The sequence below is a fragment of the Lissotriton helveticus genome, chromosome 1_1 (assembly GCF_964261635.1).
Source record: "Lissotriton helveticus chromosome 1_1, aLisHel1.1, whole genome shotgun sequence".
In the NCBI taxonomy this organism is placed as follows: domain Eukaryota; kingdom Metazoa; phylum Chordata; class Amphibia; order Caudata; family Salamandridae; genus Lissotriton; species Lissotriton helveticus.
This window is the reverse complement of record NC_136057.1, coordinates 684,007,900-684,029,115: the sequence shown is the minus strand read 5'-3', so window position 1 is coordinate 684,029,115 and position 21,216 is coordinate 684,007,900. Positions and strand designations below refer to the sequence as shown.

Genomic DNA, 21,216 nt, shown 5'->3' with positions numbered 1-21,216 from the left:
AAGTGGGCCTGGGGGGCGGTATACAAGTAGGCCAGACAGACGTTTCTGGCAAGATTCGTACGGTGAAGTGGCAGCTTTCGCAGTCTTTAATGTTTCCGTCGGCAGTCCTGCAAGTAAGGTGATCTTTGTGTATTATAGCTAAACCACCTCCTCTGCCACTCGGTCTATTCAATGAGCAGATTTGGTAGCCGGGAGGTAGGGCATTAGCAATATCAGGGCCATTGTTAGGGGTAAGCCAAGTTTCTGTGAGAAACAGAATGTCCAAGGCGTGTTCTACAATAAGGAGGTTTAACTTGTGGGCATGTTTGCCGAGCGATCTGCAATTAAGTAGGCCTAGATGTAGGCCCCGGCATTCTGTTCTCGCGCGAAGCGTGTTGCAGAGATTACAACTGGTAAAAAGGTTGTCACCAGTATAGATGTAATTGCAGATAGGGTGTTTAGGTGGATTCAGGGCCAGAAGACTATCTCGAGTATAGGAAAGGTCTTGACTCGGAGAAATGGACATAGTGACCGGGCCTAGGGCCGTCCTGGCCCGGACGGGCCCAGACGGGCTTGCCTTAGGCGCGCCCGCTGCGCCCGTCCGCTGCGCGAACGGTGTAAGCATATACTATCAAGGGAGGGAGAAGGACGGGGGGCGTGGCCTCGAGTGGGCGTGGCCTCGCGTCTCGCTGTCAATGGCGGCGAGAATAGTTAGGGAAACTTAATTTCACATCCAGCGCCCAATCCGCTGTGCAGAGAGTTTTTAAACAGAGTTCTGTGGTGCCAGGAGAGGAGTGCGTTTAAAATCAACAAGTAAGTAGTGACACAAAATGTTAAAAAACGAGCAAACAAACTCCCGGCTTTTCGCCTCAGGAGGAAACAGGTTAAAGTGATCTGTTCAAACTAGTGCAATAGCTGTTGACCTAAAAAGCTTGCCTTGACCATTTGTATACCTCGCCGGCGATGGTGATTTTGATGCATTCAGTCTATAGGCTTGCAGCAGAGACTTCGCAGCCGAACCTTTCGATGCCGACCTTTGCGAGGGAGGCGGAGATTTAGACGATGACAAGTGCCTCGACGTCGACGGGTACTTCGCTGTCGACGGAGGTCGTTCGTGACCAGCATACTTCGAGCCCAAAGTGGATTTACTTCTCGGCGAAGGAGGCTCTTGCCATCTCAACGGCGATCTGTCCCTCGAAGGTGACGAATGCCTTGCCTGCTTTCTCGACGTGGATATCAATGCCAACGGCGCACGTTCAAAGATCTGCTTCTTTTTCGACGCAGGAGAGGCAAATCGACACCATTTTCTGCGTTCCTCATGAGAGGAGGGCTCTTTGTGAACAGGAGTGCTCCCAAGGCCACTTTTGGAATGAGTCTTTCCTCTCTCCAGTAAGGCATGAAGTATAATTTTCTCCCTGTCACAGAGAGTCCTCTTGGAGAAATGTTGGCAATAGTAACATTTCACAGGGTTGTGTGAAGCTGGTAAACACATGATGCACACTGATTGTGGGTCCGATTTTGCCATCTTCTTTCCACAGAAAGGATATTTATTAAATAAAATTGTCATTTCAGACTGAAAAAAGTTGTTAATTAGTAAAAAACACTGTAAAAAATTATCAACAGTCAAAAATATTGAATGTAAGATTAAAAAAAATCTATTTCTGACTAGAAACACTCAAAAAAACAGACGAGCTCAAGCTCCAGGATCCTCACAGAAGGAGCCGGAAAAAAGAAGTGACCTAACTGTTCCCTGTGGTGCATGATGGGAGCAGGGGGCTCCTGGAGGTCTTAAAGGCACAGTGTCAAGGTTGTTGGAATCCGTAAAGGCAGGGTGCCAATGTTTTTATTACTGTGCTGTTTTTTCTGTTATGCAGGCTAATTACCTGCTATTACTTGCCTTTTTTTCTGAAAATAAAGGGCTGTGTTTAAACACTATTACAGTATATGTATTCTTTTGCAGTGTTTATATTAGAGAATTTTTTCCTTTTCTAAAAAATTCATGTAATTTTGGCATATTAGCCTATTGAAAGTACATTAGGCTGCATATTTATGTATGAATACATGTATATATGTATGTTTTGGAAGTACTCAGCACTTGTTTGTCTAAATATAAACATATATATGTATTTTTCATATATGCTCCGGGATCCCGCACGTGGGCGGGGATTATTCAGTGTTTAGGACTATTGATGAATATCTCCTGGAAGAGAAGCCTCTTTCCCCGCCTGTTCCAATTCTCCCTTCTGTTATTCCTGATCATCCAGCAATGGAAGTATCAGAATTTTTGTAGCGGCTGTGATCATTCACCAATGCAAATCCCATACTTTTTTTTTTTTTTCCTTTGTCCTCATTTGCCTTTGCCCATGTCCATGTAGGCTGCCACCGACCACCACTATGTGCAGAAAACCCCGTGCTCCACGCCTAAGCTAGGAGCTCAAGGAGGCCGCACATACCGTATTTTCTTGGCGGAAGAGGGCAAAAACCCACAGAGAAAGGAAACCAGGGTAGACCTGCAAACTCCATCAAAGTGTTTTACCACCTGTCGGACCTTCAAATGACTGGGGGGGGGAGGGGGGGGGAGGGGGGGAGGGGGGGGGAGGGGGGGGGGGGGGGAGGAGGAAGACACCCCGGAAATCCTATTTCCATTTTACCAAAAGCTCCCAGAAGGCGAGATTTTTTCTAGTTCGAGACCCAGCCAAGTCCATTTTGGAGACTTCATAGAGAGATGTCAACCACTCAGCATATGAGGGAGATGTTACCTCGACCCAAGACCTACAGATCTGTCTCCTTGCCAGGAGGATGGCGTAAAACAGAAAATGCCTGGCTTTTCCACGGATTTTTTCATCAATCCCAAAGATAATCAGGGGGAGCGTGATATTCAGTGTGATGTTAAGAATAGAGCACAGGGTGTTCTTCACCCCCCCGCCCCCCCAAAAGAGGCTGATGGCGGGGCAGTCCATAAACATATGCACATCCGATGCTTCAGGGAGCTCACATTTATTGCACTTCTTTCCCGCTTGGAATTTTGCTAGTTTTTGGGGAGAGAGATAAGCTCGATGTAGCGTAAAGAGGTGGTTTCGCCTCAACCAGACTGGTTTCACGATTTTATATAAGAGGCTAAAGGACTCCTGCCACAACTGTTCGCTCATGTTCTCCATCTCCCTTCCCCATAATTTGCCCGGGAGATTAAGGTCTCCATCAGTCTCTTCCAGGATCGCCCAATACCAGCAGGAAACTTCCTTACCACCTTCTGCTCTTGTGGTTAGTTGTTCTTCCAGAGTGCAGACTTTACCCAGAGTGGCCCCCTTCCTGATTAATGCCTGAGCCCAACTTATTAACTGCACATGTTTAAATCTACAGATCCCCGGCCCAACTCTCTCCCGCAGTTCCTCCCAAGATATCATTGAGCCTCCTGAGAGAATCTCCCTATTTCAGGATTCCCGCAACCTTTACGGGGGACGCCAGACTGCAAATCCCATACGTTTTGTAGAGGCTGGACATAACATATCCTAATTTCAAGTTCAGGTGTCCAAAGAGATACAAGTGCCACTGAGATGGTAGAGACTAAGAGAAAATTAGAGGACAAATAAATATGACGTTTTTTCCAGCTGGATTACATAAAAGACAAACAATTTTTATTTTCAATTAAATAAATATTAGTTAAATATTATTTACTTCATTAGTTGATATTTGTTTTTTAGGAAATGGAAAGAGTGACAAAGATTCATGTTATCGCATAAAGCTACAATGAAATACTAAGAGACAGTAGGACATTGAACTTCTCATGGTTAACAAGACAATGTCTGTAGAGTGCTGGCATGATGGTGATAAAGCAAGACACGTTGTGAAAGGTAAATAAAAAAAGTGTTGTTATGGAGCCGTGTTTGTGGAAGATTAGTTAGCGAAGAAAGAAGTTGATTAAGTTTAGGTTTATGCATTTCTACATTTAATTTGAGTCTGTTTAATTTACACTTTTACAGCATATATACTCCATGTTTTTGCTGCTGGTTTGAATGCTCTGATTTGCTCTGAATATTTTAATTAATGTAGGAAGTGATATTTAGTGAAAGAAGTACAAGCAAAATATTTAAAATGTAAGAAAATATTTGAATTAAATACATTTATGAAACCGTTCTGTGATCCCGAAGATGTGCATCATTTAGTCAGTACAGTTTATGGATTGCTTGAAGTATATTTAGTGGCAACTTATGAATACAGTGGTACCAGCGACAGCACACACTAAAATGTTCTTCTGTCACTTGACAATACCCAATAATTCTCTTTTTCATCCCACCTTCAGTAATGCGTCTTGAGTGTCTCGCCAACATAGGACAATGTAAGGATCTAAAATCATTAATGTTAAAAACCTCCAAAACGAAGGTCTTGTTGTTTCACCCTAGGTAATAACCATTTCTACAACTGACAGGACATTCACGCCAGAAACCTCTGTATCGCTTTTAATATTCCAATGAAAATGCAATCCCACAAAACCAACACAGCAATCGCAGTACAATCGCAAGTGTAAAACATATGTATGAAAGATGCCCTCTCTCATCTTATTCAAGACAGCCAAAACAGGTTCTCTACTGAAAATAGGCTTTCCCAATAGTACTTCTCACTCCTATTCTTTGTAAACCTGATTCAGGCATAAACTCGCCTCATCATACCATCACTAAGGTGGATGGATCTCCACCATATACAGATTCAATTATACGCTACTAACACTTGTATCCATGGCAGTACCAGTACCTGGCATGTCCCCAACCTCAATAGCATCCTAACGCACAATCCACCTCCCTGGAATCTCCGATCTACTAATCATATCTTTGTCAGACCCAACCCACCCTCCTAATAGGCCCTCTTCAGTTACAACTGACATTCAGGAAACCACCTGTCTCAAGAAGTTCAAAATGGCACTTAAACGGTACTAAGTGCAACTCAAAGGTCACAAATGAATTACGCCATGCCTGGCGGCTCATGTCCCAAGAGATGCTGCCCTCTTAGATGTCATATATCGGAATGTTATGAATAATACCACCGCCCCCTAGTGATCTTAAGGCGAAATGGGAGGAAGACATGGGTTCCTTCAAGGAGGGAGGAGTGGGAGGAAGCAGCCATACCACAAGGCTGCGCACTGCTGCAGTTAAAGATCATGTACAGGGCGTACCTAACTAGATAGTTTGTGGTCAGGATCGGATGTGCTCTAAATGATCACTGCACACACAGCTGTTGTCAGAAGGGAACTGTTCTATAAATGCTTACGCAATGCTGAAGGAATTTGATTGGGATAGAATGCAGTCTTACAGGTATCAATGGTATACAAGGGCCCCTCTCAGCAAAATTGGTGGTATTTGATATCTGGGGAGATATACCTATGCAGATATATGGCACAATCTTCTATGGTGTGGGTCTGATGGTTTCTTGTCAAAATATGGTCCAGCGATGGAATTACCCGGTTACACCAGACCTAGATCAATGGAAAATGGTCACGATGGGTGCTCCCTGAATAAAAAGCCAATTTATGGAAGTAGAAGGTGTACAAAAAAAGATGGGAACGGATCTACCAACCATGGGCTGCCATACATTGTGTGTATTCAGGAGGAGGAAACAGAGACAGACCCCTAATGCTGTGTACACAAAGTAACATGTGCTACTGGCCTGCTGCACTGCAGAGTAAAGCTATGTCTCTCTTTGTTCGAAATCTTCAATAAAAAGATTAGACTTAAAAAAAGATCACAAATGAGCACTATGCGAACCTAATAATGATGTAAATAAGTTAATGTATATGCATGTAGCCTTAAGCAAATTAGAAATTATAGTATGTGTTGTTCTGGTGATAAGCAGAACACAGGTGTAATGCTACTTTTGCTCTAAAATGTTAAGTTAATCACCTCACCCTTACTGCTTTGTGTACAGTCAGACTTGCTTAATTAAAATGTTTTGGATCGAAAGGAAACTGCTTCTAAATAAATAAATGGTTATAGGAGGGTCTCCTCAGGGTGTTATTCAACAGCCTGATTCTGATTCATCTACAATGAGCTACTTCCTGAAAAAGCGTAGCATAGCAAGATAGACATTGAAATCAAGTTAGGAAAGGTATGCTGGAGAACACTATACCAGACCAGGAGGTAATGATTAGGCAGGAAGTAAGAATGCTGCATAGCTATGTGTATACTAATCAGCTTTACTTACATGACAACTGTTTAAAGGGGAGAGCAGAATTAAAGTATTTCAGATGTATTCCTGGAATAGCATTTTAGTGAGCTCGTCTGTAATCACCTAGCTTGTCTTTAGATTGACAATCTACACTGCAGTGCTCCGTTGTGCGTTTTTATCGCTATGATGCAACGTGGAAGATTCTTGGGATTCAGTGCACTGTGATAGCAAATGCTCCAATGGTACATTGTTGTTTGTTACAGTACCTGGAATATTTGATTTACGGTGCAAAGATAGGTTGTGGGTTATTGCCCTACAATGCAGCGCAGTGTAATTGGTTTGTGTCATGAGGTTGCAGAGCAATGCAGTGCAATGTAATAACATGGGTATTGTCTTTATTTTGAAAGATTGTATTAAAAGGTTGTACTACAGTGTGCTAGATTAGTGCCGTTGGTACGCTGTGCAGTAGTTTAATGCCAATGGGACAGAGTCCACTGTGGTAGGTCGTCACTCGAAGGTGCAGTGCAGTGCTATATGTTAGGTTAGGATCCAACTGATGCAAGGCACAGTTGTGACTTAGCATCCCTAGCATGCAGTTTGATGTGGTGGGTCAGTAGCCCTAATAAACAATTCAAACTAGGGCAGACTCGTATGATGCAATGAAATGTGGTGTGTTATTGTCACTAGATTGCAGTGTAATAATGTGAAGGACCCTGTACTGGTTGGTGTTCACAGGATTGCAGTGCAGTGCTTTCTGTTTGCAAACAATTACTGTCCCTGGGATGCAGTGCGGTTTACCCAGTGCGCACTGTGGGAGGTTAGTTAGGACTGAGGGCAGTAGCTAACCTTAGATGAACTGTTGAACTACTACTTTGATCTATACCCACTATGCTAGTAAAGGCAGAGGGCAGTTCACCTATACATGAGACCAAAACACTGGGTTATATTCTACTGTTTGAAAGTTACTATGTTTATACATATTGTCAGTACACTGCAATGTTGCAGATACATACAGTATATGCTACTGCCAACTGTGAAATTCAAAACAAAAGATATTTACAAAATGGTTAGGATACAGGGCAGTGCTCGGGGTTGGTGTTCTCTTGGATGCAGTGCAGTGTGCTAGTGTCTGCAGTAAAGTGAGGTAGGTAATGGTCTCTGGGATCTACATAAGTATGGGGAGTTGGTGACCCTACAATACTCGCTGTACAAGCATTGAGTATTACACCAGCAGCAGGAACTAATGGTGTCTATCCCTTAATGGCCTCCTTCTGTAAGCTTTAATTTGGGTTTGGATAGGATCATTAAAGGCACGGAGACAACACATAAAAGACTTCTCTCCCACCAAACAATAAACACTTACGTCTGAAGAAGAGGATTCTTGAACAATCCCAAATCCAGACTCCTGGTTTGCCATTTTTGGAGTAGCATGTTCTATTCTAGGGCGAATAGGAATGTCAGGGATCCTTAATGGCTTCCTTTCATATGTCCCCAGACTCGTCTTCTGTGCTATTAGAGCAGGAACTACGATCTTCAGGGGCAATTTTCTCTTTCTGATCTTCTTTCGCACCATTATGGATCGCTGAGCACAAACACAGGAAGAAGGCGGCTCCTGTCGGTTCTGGGCACCTACAGAAAATACATTTCAAAATTCAGTATAGATTTCAGGCTAAAACACTTGTACTCTGCCAGTGAAGACAGTAAAAACAAGAGAAGACCCTGGAAAGGAAGTAACAATGTTGTTTTAAAACAGGTACACAAACACGTTAAATATTATATATTTTGTGGTTAATTAACCTTTCATGTGCTGACTCCATCAGCAAGTATACCGTTCCTTTGGCATACAAAAAGGAGTAGATTGTCTTTTATCTGCATCCTTATTAAAGGTGTTAAGATGAACCATGGCCAGACATCGGAGCCCTCGCTCTGCTTCCCCCTTTACTGCCCTCGGTGGCCCTGTCGTCCCTCCTGCCCCAACTCTCCCCTAACATGACTAAGCCATGAGGCTACGAAGCTGGATTCATCCCGGGATGATTGTCACCCTTTTCCGAGACTCAGAATTTATAGTTTGCTTAGGACACTATAATGTGTTGAGACTGGTAACTCCACATTCATACCAACCGTGAGCGGGGCAAAAGGTACCCAGCAGTTGTTACATCCATCTGACAATAGTGGCCAAACAAACGTGCAGGTCAATGAACGCGTCTAACCCAGCCCACGCTCACACACTGGGAGCACTGAAAATTAGGCCTGAGCAGTGAACTTCGCTCCGTTCACGGAGTTTCCTGCACTCTGCGAAGCGTCGCGATGTGCAGTGGAGTTTTTTCCCCGCTCGCGAACGGTAAGTTCACGAGCTGCCGCTCTGGTAGAATTTCTACCCGAGTGGCAGGAATACCAGCATAAACTGCAGATCACACTGCACTTGCGGAACTTCGTGGAGTTTTTTGTATCTTCGCGGAGTTCCGTGTAGCAAAACTCCCCGAACTATGCCCAGGCCTGCTGAAAATGTCCCGAGACCGCCGCTCGAGCAGTTCAAGCAGGACACACTCATTTACCTGCCAAGTGGCAGAGGGAACACTTCGGGCACATGGAGGGGATTTAAGATTCCACAATAAATAGGTGATATGTATGATGGAAGGGCACGTTATGATTATTCACTGTTACTAAATGCCAATAAACAAATATATATACATATTTTTTTAAACGCGTCAAGATGAAGCTCTCCATTTTCTGTGGTTTATGGCCTATGTATTCACTCTAGAATAGAAATAGGCTGCAATTTCCTTATTAGACTTGACATGCACCATAAAAGTGAACGCAATGGGCCCAATTCACATAAATAGTGAGAAAACTACAAGCCTGTATGCACTTTTCAGATTTTCTGTACGTCACAAAAATTCCCAGTCGTAGATCTGGAAAGCTCCACCATGTGCAGGTCTTCAGGTGTCCTTCTGGGGAGTCATATGGTGTTGCCAGCAGGATCCTATTCCAGCTGTGTGGACTTCTTCATAGAGGAGATCTTCAGACAGGGGGGTGGGGGGTTAATCCCCAGGATCTCATCTGCAAGCGCATTTCTTTTTTCCATGGGGAAAATATGTTTTCCTCGAGAGGATCGCCTTCCATTAAAACCCGTAACAATATGGTATACACACATTCACACTTCGACTCTGGAAAGGGATTGATGCCAGCCCTTGGCTGCAGTAAACTCGCACTGCTGCCATGTTTAAAAGCGGAATTAAAGGAGGTTGTGAATGAGCACAAACATACATTTGAAGGCGTTTTGCAAACTTCCACGGTTAACCAAGTCAAAGAACCCCATTTCCCCACTAACTGAGCGGTAAGGAGATCTTTGCACTTGTGGCGGAGATCTCTGCACTCATAAAATGGCTAATGGAACTCCTAGCACATGTACAAATGGTACATTTGTTATAAATTTACACTAATGACGAAATGTACCTTTGTGAACAGCACCCAAAATATTCCATGCATAATCTAATGGGCTTTGGTTCAGTGTCTTTGGCTTGAGACATCGTCAATCACATCTTGGATCAGCCTACCAGCGAATTTAAGCCTCACTTGCTTTTTATTAATCATTTGGATGCATCCTTTTGTCTTTATTCTAATGAATGAAGGACTATTTTACACCTGAAAGGTACACTGACATCACACATTTGATTTTCATCCATGCATTTCATATAGAACACAAAACTTAGTTTTATGTATTGCCTACAGACACCCTTAACAGTCAGTCAAAGACCAAGTTACCAATACATATAAAGTACACACAAGAAGAAGTACAGAGAGAGTACTTTTGGTCAATGCACTTCAAAGATTGGCATCCATGTTTTTGTTATGATATTCCCTTGGCTGGATGGGTTGTTAATCAGGCCTATGCATTTCGTGGAAGTTTAAATTGTCCCATTACTGTTCCCATGGTTGATATCTCTAACCTTCAGTAAAAATCTTTCTGGTGGATACTCTATTTAACTGCAGATGTCTCACCTTGTAAATATTCACCAGGCATCAGCTGAATCCGGAAACATTAATGTAGTACTCCTGCCCACCAATAGGTGGAGTTGTGCGGTTCCACTCCAACGTCATTTTGCTCCGAAGGAGCCGTGGGGAGCCGCATAGAAGTGCCACCCACGTGTGCCAACGTCAGTTGCTTTCTCAAGCTGTTCGCACCCTCAGAACCAGAACCCATCAGCAAATTAGCCAAGAGCAGTGTGGAGATCTCTAGATTGGGAGCTTTTAGATGGAAAAGAGTACAGTTCACAGAAATGGAAGGGTTGGTGAGCAATCTGCTCTTAGATAGAGTATTAACCAGAGATATTGTCTCTCAAGGGAAGTAACGGGCTCTTTAAGTACTATCACCTGTGGGAACAGTAATGTGGCAATGGAAACATCCACAAATTGCCATAGACTTGATAAACAACCCATTCAGCCAATGGCAAATCATAAAAAACACACATAAAAACGAATGACTCAAGAGAGTTCTAATCACAGATTCCTCATCTTGTGAATAGATACCATTGCAGTACCGCTCCAGGTGGTGGGCTTATAAAATGGCTCAGACCAAAACAGTCTGCTGGAACAACCAAGCAAAATGGCCCTCTTAACTGACTCAACTGTAGAGGCGATAGAGCTTTGTTAACATATGTACCGCGCTTACGTAGCCACCAGACAAATGTCCACAACAAGTATTCCATGTGCTAGTTCAGTGGTAGCAGCCTTAACTCTGGTGGAACAAATTCCGAAGCCTTCTAGAGGCTGCTTCTTTGACAGTGCATAGCATATCTTTATGCATAGAACGATCCATTGGAAGATGGTCTGTTTTGCACGGGTTTACCCTTCTTTGCTCCTGAAAACCTCACAAAGAGCTGCTTGTTCACCTGATGGTCTTTGCTGCAATCTATATAAAAGCATAATGCCCTTTTAGGGTCCAGTTTACAGAGTCTCTCTTCCTGCTTAGAAGGGTGAAGTGGAACACAGAATGCCAGAAGGGTGATAGCCTGCCCGACATGAATTGGAGTGAACATTTTTGGCAGAAAGGACACAGTTTCCTCAACACCAATTTATCTGGAAAGAATGTTGTTTAAGGAGGATTGACAGAAACAGCCTGCAGCCTACTCACATGCCTAGCAGACGTTATGGTGATGATAAACACCGTTATTTTTATGATGGAAGCTTTAATGTACAAAAGTGCAGCAATTCAAAAGGGGTGTACAACAAAAAAGTGAGAACTTCTATATACTTTGAAGACAATATAATAATCACAGTACACAACTGTTTGAGAAATTTCACAAAAATATATATGACGTAGGAAAAAAGTGAGAACTAAGTTAAAGTTCCACTGTGGCATCACAAAGGGTGTAGGTGGAAACGTGTTGCAAACCTTTCAAAAGTCTCATCACAACAGGTGCTTTAAATAAAGAAGGCTGATCCAGCAACTGCAATAAAGCCGAAAAAGCAGAGAAGTGGCATTTACCAGTTCCCCAAAAAAGTCCCTCCTGGGTCAGGAACAAGATAAACAACAAAACTTCAGACAATTTGGCTAGCAGTGAGTCATTTCAACAGGAGCTGTACCAAGCCACAAATTTGTCCCAACGATTGGCGTACGCTGATTTTGTAAAGGAATGTTTCGCAACTAAGATGACAAACAACCTCTGGAGGAAGGTTAAAAGAGGCTTACTGCCACCGCTCAAAATCCAAGTATGGAGATTGAACTTGCGCAGTTCTGGGTGCCATACCCTGCCCTGCTGCGACAGAAGATCCTCCCAAGAGGACAGATGCTCCTTGCCAGGAGTAACGGGTAGCACGCTAACCTGGTCTAATCCAATGCCTCAAGAATTACTTGGGCCTGTTCATTCCTGGTCTTCCTCAGAACTCAGGGCAGAAGCAGCAGGATCAGGAAAGCACACAAGAGTCCTGAGCTTAATTCAAGGCATCTCTGAAAGACAGCCTTCTTGGGAATGCCAATGCACAAAAATGTTGACATTGCCTATTCTCGGCAGTGGCAAAAAAAGATCAAGCCATGGTTCTATCCATTTATGGAAAAAACTCTGGATGTAACTACAATATGTGGTTTGCTAAGTGCCGCAGGCCGAGTTGGTTTGTACTGGTGTTCAGAGATCCCACCTGGTGGTTCACCACCAGAGAAATACCCTGGTAGTCGGCCACTTCCAGAGGGGTAGAACCTCCAGGCATGGGAGCAAAGACCCAAACCCACTGTGCTTGTTGAAAGGGAGTGTCTGCAAAAGAGTCATGTGCATATTCAGCACAATGGTGTAACCCAACAATATCATGTTTTCTGTAGTCTGGAGGTGGCTGCCGACTGCCTGGAGTAAGCCTGTCTCCAACAGCCAGTCATACAGGAGGGGAGAGAAGGGGGTGGAGTGGTATTCCCAACTTCCAAAGGTGTGGTGCAACCACTACCATCACTTTCGTGAACACCTGAGCTGGACTGGTGAGGTCAAAAGGGAGCACTGTGAACGACCGGTACTGCTGTGGGCCCGCACAACAGGAAAATGAAAATAAGCGTGCTGCAGGTCAAATGACACTATCCAGTCTCAGGGTTTGGCTAGCGTGAGCATTTTGAATTCATCCTTCGGCAGTAAGACATTGAGGGAGGAGGTCTAAAATAGGTCAAAAGGCTCTGACCTTCTTTAGCACCAGGAACTAATGGTAGTAACACCCAGTTCCAACTTTGATGCCAGAAGCCTCTAAATGACTCCTTTGGACAAAAGGGCCTTCACTTCCATCTGCAAGACAGACATGTGGACATCATCAGCCGCCCAGGAAGTGGTGGAAGGTGTGGTGGAGTGGAAAGAAAGCCATTGGTTTGAGGCAGTTGAAACATTTACCACTATTAGAGATGCCTGGAAATAGAGAAGTATATCAGGTTGCGGTGAAGCAATTACATGAAAGCTACGGGATGTTGTACTAGAAAGATTTAAATGTGATTCTATGTCAGGACCAAAGGCTCAGAATATGCTTAACTCTCATTTATTGCGCTAAGCAGCCTTAAATAGCATGTTTTCATTCAAAGACTACAAATCCCTCGAGTCTTTGCAACAACAACAGTATAACCACAGAGTAAGTCCTATATAAGCAAAATCAAGGAATAGCTCTTCCTCTTTCCTCGCTGCTCAGCAGCCAGATAAGCGCTTTACCTTAATCCACGGTTTTTCCGCTGAGGGCTCGGCACATTGCATTGGGCCTCACAAGCCCTTTATATAGGGTGTGCAGCCCCTCATGGTTGCAGGGTTTCCCTTACAGTTTCCAACGAGTCTTCCCTTTCTTGAGGGAGATGCTCGGTGAAGTGCATCCTGGTAGGCGTGATCGTCCCAGATGGCAGTCGGCAGCATGTACAACAGTGGCATTGGCATCTTGAGTAGGAGGCGCTCCCATTGCATTGCTGGCATTCCTTGACGCACATCTAGCCACTACTAACAGTTTTCCCTTCCGTTGTCCGGCAGGGGCTGTCATTGCAGTGAGAGCGCGAGGGGCACCTAGGACTGCCTTCCTCACATTCCCTCACAGTTACTAGCTCCAGATAAGCAGTTCGTCCACAGAGCACTTCTTTCCCCAAGGCCAGTGTAGTTCAAGAACGTGTAGAACAAAGGTTGCTAATAAGCATTGGCTGAGGCAAATTTAACTGAGCAGGCCAGTGAGTATTTGTTACTACTTTTGACCTGTATAACTGCAATATTGACCTCTATCTTTAACCTGATCAGCCATGGCAGGTGGGGTTAATGCCTATTGGGAGTCTGTGGAAGAGGAGCAATTGTTGCTCTCCATTTAGGAGGAGCTAGTGGATACCATAGATGCATCTCTAGAGAGGGTGATTTCTTTGGCTGATGGACCAAGCCAGAGTAGCACCAAGAAACCCAGACTGGAGGCCTCAGACAACCAAAACTCTGCAGGGATACCGGGCATGTTGAGCCCAGCAGACATTTATCATCTCCGCTCTGTGGACTGGATCCCGGTGCCAGAGGCAGCGCAGCATATGGCCAGCCGCATTAGTAAACCCATGGACCAGGAGGTCCAAGCACACCTAAGGCTGGAATGCCCAAAGCCCTCATTGGCCAATAAGGTGGGAAGTACCTCAGAAATCAACACCAGGACGCACCAGGACACTCCTGAGTATTTGTGCGCGCTACAAGTCATATATAACATAACATACATCACTAAGTTCTACAAAGACCCTTAGAAGGGTCTGAACTGTTCCTGGAGTATCTGTAAGGATAAGGTCTTCGATGTTTTGGGGTCTCTTACAAAAATATTGGATTTGGCTGAAGATGCCAGGGAGTCAGGTAATTTGATCAATCGTTCGATTTTTCAGGTTGGGCTCAGAGGGTCGTATGTTTATTGGGTAATGCAAATTGTGCATTATCAACAGAGTGTCACCCTTCCTTATTAATCAAAATTAAACCTAGGCTTGGTGAATTGGCCACCACTGAAGCCAGTCCGGTGGCAAATAGGGGTCTCTTCGGAGAAACTTTTATCTAAGAGTTGTCATGCTTTGTCAATAGCTTCTCATCTTTGGACAAGGCCCAACAGTCTATCAAGAAGGTCTTCAGCCATAACATTTTTGGAGGGTCTGGTAGAGGAAGGGGCCCTCCTCCTGTGGTATATAAATAAATAATACCGGATCTAGGTTTTACTGGACATAGCAATAACAGATAGCTCAATAAATAAGAGTCAAGATTCGAGGTAGTAGGAGTTTGCAGGTTTAATACAGCATAAAGGACAGGAACAGGACAACCTGCACAGGAATAGGATGACAGGGCCCGGCAGCTGCCGGGGCTGGATATGGGATGAGCGCGCTAACTTTAATAACAGTACACAAGCATATATACTAAAACAGTTGCATTACAGTGAATACAATAGGCGGAGCAGTGGGTGTGGTCAATAGCAGTCGCGAAAGATAAGGGTGAAAGTAGGTGTAACAAGAGGCGTGTACATAGACATGTGATGTAAACGTAACAGAATATGTCATAAATGGGGCGGAAACATGGAGGGGGCTACCTAAGGAGCCGGGACCTCTAACCTAATGGTGCGCGCAAACTGACAATGACGTGTTACTAGGAGAAGCTGGGGGCTATGAACTCTGTGCTAGGAGTAGAGACTGAAGTCTGGAGAGTCAGGGCGACATGTACCTAAACCCTATCTAGTATCTAATGTTTAGAGGACATGTTGATATAAACTAAGAGTCAGGAGGGGAGAGGCTAACAGACTCTAAGACTGGAGCATGCATTATTCTACATGTAGTGCGTGATGAAGAATATTAAATGACCATTAATACAGTATTTCTCTTACATGGAGACGTAAAGGCTAGACAATGACGGAAACTATTGATGCGATTCAGTAGCTTAGGAATGCAGAGAAGGAGGGCTGGACTGATAACTAGAATCATAACATACTCTTGGCAGACTCAGAGGCAGAGCCAGGCCGAGCCGGGCACTGCGAGGCAGGAAGTAAGTGAAGGGTCGAGGATACAGGTGGGGGCTGTATCGCTCCTCAGCGAGGATTCAGGAGACAGGAGCTGAATCTGGTGTCCAGGCCCTTTTGAGGCCTAGAAACGGGGACTTTACAATGAAATAACGTGCACACTGGGAAACGTGGCAACGTAGCTTTACACAGGCCTAATACTCGTAGCTTTCACGAGAACTTTAAACTGGCATACTAGAGATGGACACAACTATAATTGCATCTTAAATCGAACAGGGGGAATACATATGCATATTAATCATGCACACATAACATAAGATGGAGGACACGTAGGGACACAGAACATGGCAAAATTTACTTTTCCACACTCCAGCTACTCGTACAACTCAAACTCCCATAAACTGCAAACAGGGTGTTCCATCCAGTCGCAAGACCACATGAAAATTTGGAGGGTTCTACCCCTCAAGAGGTTGTGGCAGAGGATGTGGCGGCAAAATAAATTTCAGTGGAGCCAGCAATGCACCAGTTGGCACCACTTGTAAGTGATATCCCTTCTTCCCTACTAGGGGTGGGAGATTACAATGGTTCAGCCAAGAATGGGTGTCCGTAACAAGGGACGAAAGGGTGATAAACCATGAAAGGCTTTCACATAGAATTTTACGGTACAGCACATCAACACTCCCTAGTTTTCTCACAAGAAAGGACAAAGGTGATAAACAGAGAGGTGAGAGACTTTCTTGAGAAAGGGGCCATTACACATTTGACTCTTCACCCCAGAGGTTTCTTTAGCAATACTTTTCCGGTAGAGAAAAGGAACAAGAGATTCAGACCAGCCATAAATCTCCAAGAATTCAATTGTGGATGGTATATTGTATTTTCAAAATGGAGGGCATACACATACTAAGGGATCCTCTGCAGCCCAAAGACTGATTGGTACGGCTCGATTTGAAGGATGCCCACCTCGCCATCCTGCTTTTTCCTCCCCACAGGAGGAGTGGGATGGTCAAATCTTTGAATTCACATACCTGCCATTCGGTGTGTCCTCAGCACCATGGTGCATACCTGGATGACATCCTTCTGATGTACCAGGAAAAATTAATTTTACTCTCTCAACTTCGAATGACACAGTCTTGGTTACAAGATCTAGGATTTATATAGAATGATCAGAAGTTGGACTTTGTGCCGGCGCAGCAGATGTCCTTTCTGGGGTTTGCGGAAGACACATTGCACCAGTGCCTCTGGTTACCCCAGAAGAAGATGTTCCTGATTTTTTAGGAGTTGTGGAAAGCCTTGCAAAGGGCAAAGTTATCTCTCCAACATCTGGCCTAGATCGTGGGCCTTCTATCCTCGTCGATCCAAGCGATCTTTCCAAGCCCATTGTATTACCGGGCCCTACAACGCCGGCGCAACACCTCGGGAGGGGCCTGACGTAAGCGCAGATTTCTCTTTCCCCAGAAACCTGAATGGAGCTTTAGTAGTAGATCTTCATATGCAGGTCTGGTAGGGCAAAGTCATATTTGGATCAGTTCTAGATCTGTTGATCAAATTGGGTGCCAGCCGTCAAGGATGGGGCGCTCGCTGTGGGAATATTACCACAGTCAGACAGTGGTCAGGGCAAGAAGAAACTCTCTGCATCAACTGCCTGGAACTCCTCGCTGGATCCTCAGCGGTTCGAAGTTTGGCGAACAAGAAAGAGTCCTGCACCCTCTTGTTAAACATATCAGCGGTGCGATATCAATTGCTAAGGAGGCACAAGATCCAAGGTACTGGCGGATTTGGCCAGGGACTTTTGGAACTATTACCTGGCTCACAAATTGTCAGTTACGGTGAAATATCAGCCAGGGAAACACAATCAGTCAGCAGACTAGCAGTCCAGACACCTGAGGGAGTACACAAAAGACACACAATTGATGGACGGAATGTAGAACAAATTGAAACATTCACCCCCAGTCAAGAGATCTGGGTTAAATCCATCATTCTTTTGCTCACCATGCCACCCCAGTTTAGACCTGGCCATATGCAAATCAGTCTTGATGCTGTGCCTCATGGGAACAGCCCAGTCTGAACTGCCAAGCCAGATCCTCCTGGACTGGAAACAAGCATCCTAGGACAGGTTTCGGGGTTTCACCCCTCATCGGCCAGGATAGCTTGACTCCACAGCCCGGGACCCACATCTGAGCATACCCGGCGCACTTAGGGCAAGAAAGCAAAAGACACACAATTGATGGGCGGAATGCAGAATGCAAATGGGACAGGAATGTCCAGACGTGGGTCCCATGCTCTCCATGCCACTGGAGTCAAGCTATCCTGGCTGATGAGTGGTGAAATTCCAAAACCAGTCCTAGGATGCTTGTTTCCAGTCCAGGAAGGTATTGGCCTGGCAGTTTGGGCTGGACTGTTCACATTGGGCGCAGGGTCAAGGCGATTTGCATATGGCTGGGTTCAAACTGGAATGGCATGGGGAGCAAAAAAACATGGATTTTGCCCAAGACCTCTCTACTGGGGTGAATGTATGACATTGTTCTGCATTCTGTCCATTAATTGTTCTTTTTGCACCTAAAGGAGTACAGCGCCTCGAAGGTGGATAACTCTCTTTTTCAGAGTTTGAGGACGTGTGGGGCCCATGCCAAATGGACCTTTTTGCGTCACAACTCAATCACCAACTTCCCTGCTTCTTCTGCTGGCATCTGGATACGCTGGCGGAACCGATGGATGCCTTCCTTCAAGGTTTGGGCCTGTTCAGGGAGTATACGTTTCCCCCATTCGCGATGATAGCCAGGCTCATGGTATTGTTCAGACATCAGAAGGTGGAGATAATCCTGAAGACATCACAAGTATGGTATCCGGTTCTTGTGGAACTTTCTATGGATTTTCCAATCCTACTTTCCCCGACTCTTCTTTTCATGACGGATCCTCATGGCAACTTGCACCAAATGGTTCAGGAAGGGACCTCTCAGACTAATTGGTTGGGTTGGAGGATTACAGGTGGCGTTGTGAGGTTCCAGGACTTTCGTCACAGGCTACTCCACCTCATCAAAAGAGCCTGGGAAGACTCGGTCACGCGATATGGCTCAGTGTGAAGAAGATGGGCACGCTGGTGTCTGCAACAGGGTTTGGATCTAGTGGGGGTGGATGCAGTGCACACTGACAATTTCCTGACAGAATTGGTGGAAAAAGACTTGGCTTATCGCACGGTCAATGCATGCAGCTCGGCAATTTCAGTGGACCGTTTTCCTATACATGATGTCCCGGTAGGGGAATACCCATTAGTCTGTAGGCTCCTGAGGGGCATTCAATTGTCTTTTCCACCAGAACCGAAGTATTCTTAACTGCGGGATGTGAATGTGGTACTTCAAATGTTGCAATGATGGCAGGATAATCCATATCAGTCCCGTAAAGAATTAACAGGTAAATTAGCAATACTGTTGTGTCTCACCTCGGGCAGATGAGTTTCTGATGTTTGTGCCGTAGATGTCACAGCACATATGTTCACTCCGGACGGGGTGTTATTCACTGTCTCAGCGCATCAAACCTAATACCAGGGTGGTTCACTACCCGGCGTTCCTGGGTCATCTAATATTGTGCTTGGTACACTGTCTGAGGGCCAATGAGTCTATGACTGAGAAATATAGACCACCGGTAACGGCTCAACTGTTTATTTCCCTCAAGAAGCCTTTCAAACTAGTCTCGGCGACGACTATTGCCCGTTGGGTGAGATGGATCCTGCAAGAAGCAGGCATCTATACCTCTGCCTTCGGGCACACTCCACCAGGAGAGCTATGGCCTTGAAGGCCCTCTTCCCATGGAGCGGTCTAGAGGATAATCTCAGAACAGCTGATTGGTCCTCAGATTCCACTTTTAAGACATTTAATTTCAAACCCATCGCTGGCATGACTTTACTAGTTGCCAGCCAGCTTTAAACTAGCATAATTTGAGCCTCCGGACCCGACATAGAATATAAAATTTCCTAGCTATGGTGAAGGAAAGATTCAGTTCTATTGAGGACATGGAGATTAGGTTTATTCCTCCCAATTTGGTTAGCACCCATTACCCTCCTGGTATCCTCTGAAGTCTTCAGTGTTGCATAAGTATATGCTGATATGGGGTCTACAACTAAGGTTCAATTTACGTTGTTTAAGTAATTAGAACTCAAACTGTACCTATTGATACACAGGCGGATTAATGTAGTTCATTGTTGCATATCTTGACAGTTATCAGTATTGCTGATGTTTAGCATAACTTTAAATGTGTGCCATATGTTGAGAATGTATTGCTGTCATATTTTTTGTTTTCTCCAGGATCAGACCAAAAGCAAGATTACTGAAAGAAAAGCGGACTTCAGAAAGTTTCGCTTGAAGAAAGAGGAAGTGTTGTTCTTTGATGTTGCTTATATGGGACTTACTCTATGGTTATACTGTTCAGTTGTTGCAAAGACTCATGTGATCCGTAGTCTTTGGATAAAAACGTGTTGTTTAAGGCTGCTGAGTGTAACAAATTAAAGAGTTGAGCATAATCCTTGCCTCTGCATCATTAATAGAATTGAAGCGTTCCTTAACCATAGCTAGGAAATTTTATATTCTAGCTTCCAAAAAGAGGATGCATCAATTCTTCAATATGTGGCTGCTCTAAGGGGTTTAGCCGTTACATGTAATTTGGAACACAGGACATACAATCAGATATTGAGAGACCAAGTCTTAATGTAAACTAAGCCTAAGAAAATATAGGTAAGATTGTGGTTGTGATGTGACTCGATTCCCTTGTCCGAATTGGTGGTTAAAAAGGTAGTAGGGTTTGAGCTTATGGGCTTTTCCATCGTGGCCCAGGGAGGTACTTTGGTAGCAGGCCTTCTATGCTACAGACCACCCTCTCTATCCACAACGGCCTTTCAAGTTCTGGTCGATCTGGTTTATGACCTTTCTAACTCTCATACTAATTTTTTAGTATTGGGTGATTTTAACCTGTGGCCTTCTGGTCCTCATGACTTGGCTTTTCGAGTACTTTGCCAAGCGTGTAGCAATATTCAACTTGCTCAACTGGTTCTGGTACCCACCCATGTTAAGGGGCATACATTAGATCTGGTATTTGCTGAAAGGAATTTAGTTGTGGTGGAAAAGGTTGTAGATCAGGGCTGGACTGATCATTCATTGATTGATTGATTGTTATGTCCTTTACCATGCCTGCCCCGTTGAGACCTAACAAACCGGGCGGCATGAAGTTGAATAGGCAATGGAATCGTCTCCTCAGGGAGCCGAGCCGACCGGCACTGCTACCGGGAATCTTTCTAGTGGAGGAGAATGTGGACAAAAGCTATGCATCCTTCTGCCGGCACATTGTATCATCTCTCGATGAGTTGGCTCCTTTACGTAAGGTGAGAGACAGGCCTAGAGGCTTAAATGCCTGGTTTAGTGAAGATCTTGGACAGTATAAACTTCGCTGTAAACAGGCGGAGCGTACATGGAGGAGAGGGTACAGGGAACAGGATAAGGCGGCATATAAAGTGGCCCTGCATGAATACAAGGCCCATTTAAGAAGTGCAAAAGCTAAGTTCCTAGAAGACACTCTGGCGAAGGCCCCTAACAAATCACAGACCTTGTTCAGGTTGGTTAAGAATCTGTCTGACCCGCCTTG

At 44.7% G+C, this 21,216-nt stretch overlaps 1 protein-coding gene across 3 annotated transcripts in view; it reads right to left on the bottom strand.

Moving 5' to 3' along the window:
• The window catches only part of BEND7 (BEN domain containing 7), a 299,983-nt gene that overhangs the window by 190,982 nt on the left and 87,785 nt on the right, over positions 1-21,216 (bottom strand). For all 3 annotated transcript variants that reach the window (XR_013606925.1, XM_078674216.1, XM_078674215.1), the window contains exon 5: positions 7,499-7,764. Coding sequence is in view for 2 of the 3 variants with exons in the window: in XM_078674216.1 (XP_078530342.1) it covers positions 7,499-7,764 (266 nt within the window). In the remaining variant the exon portion in view is untranslated. The remainder of the gene's footprint in view (positions 1-7,498; positions 7,765-21,216) is intronic.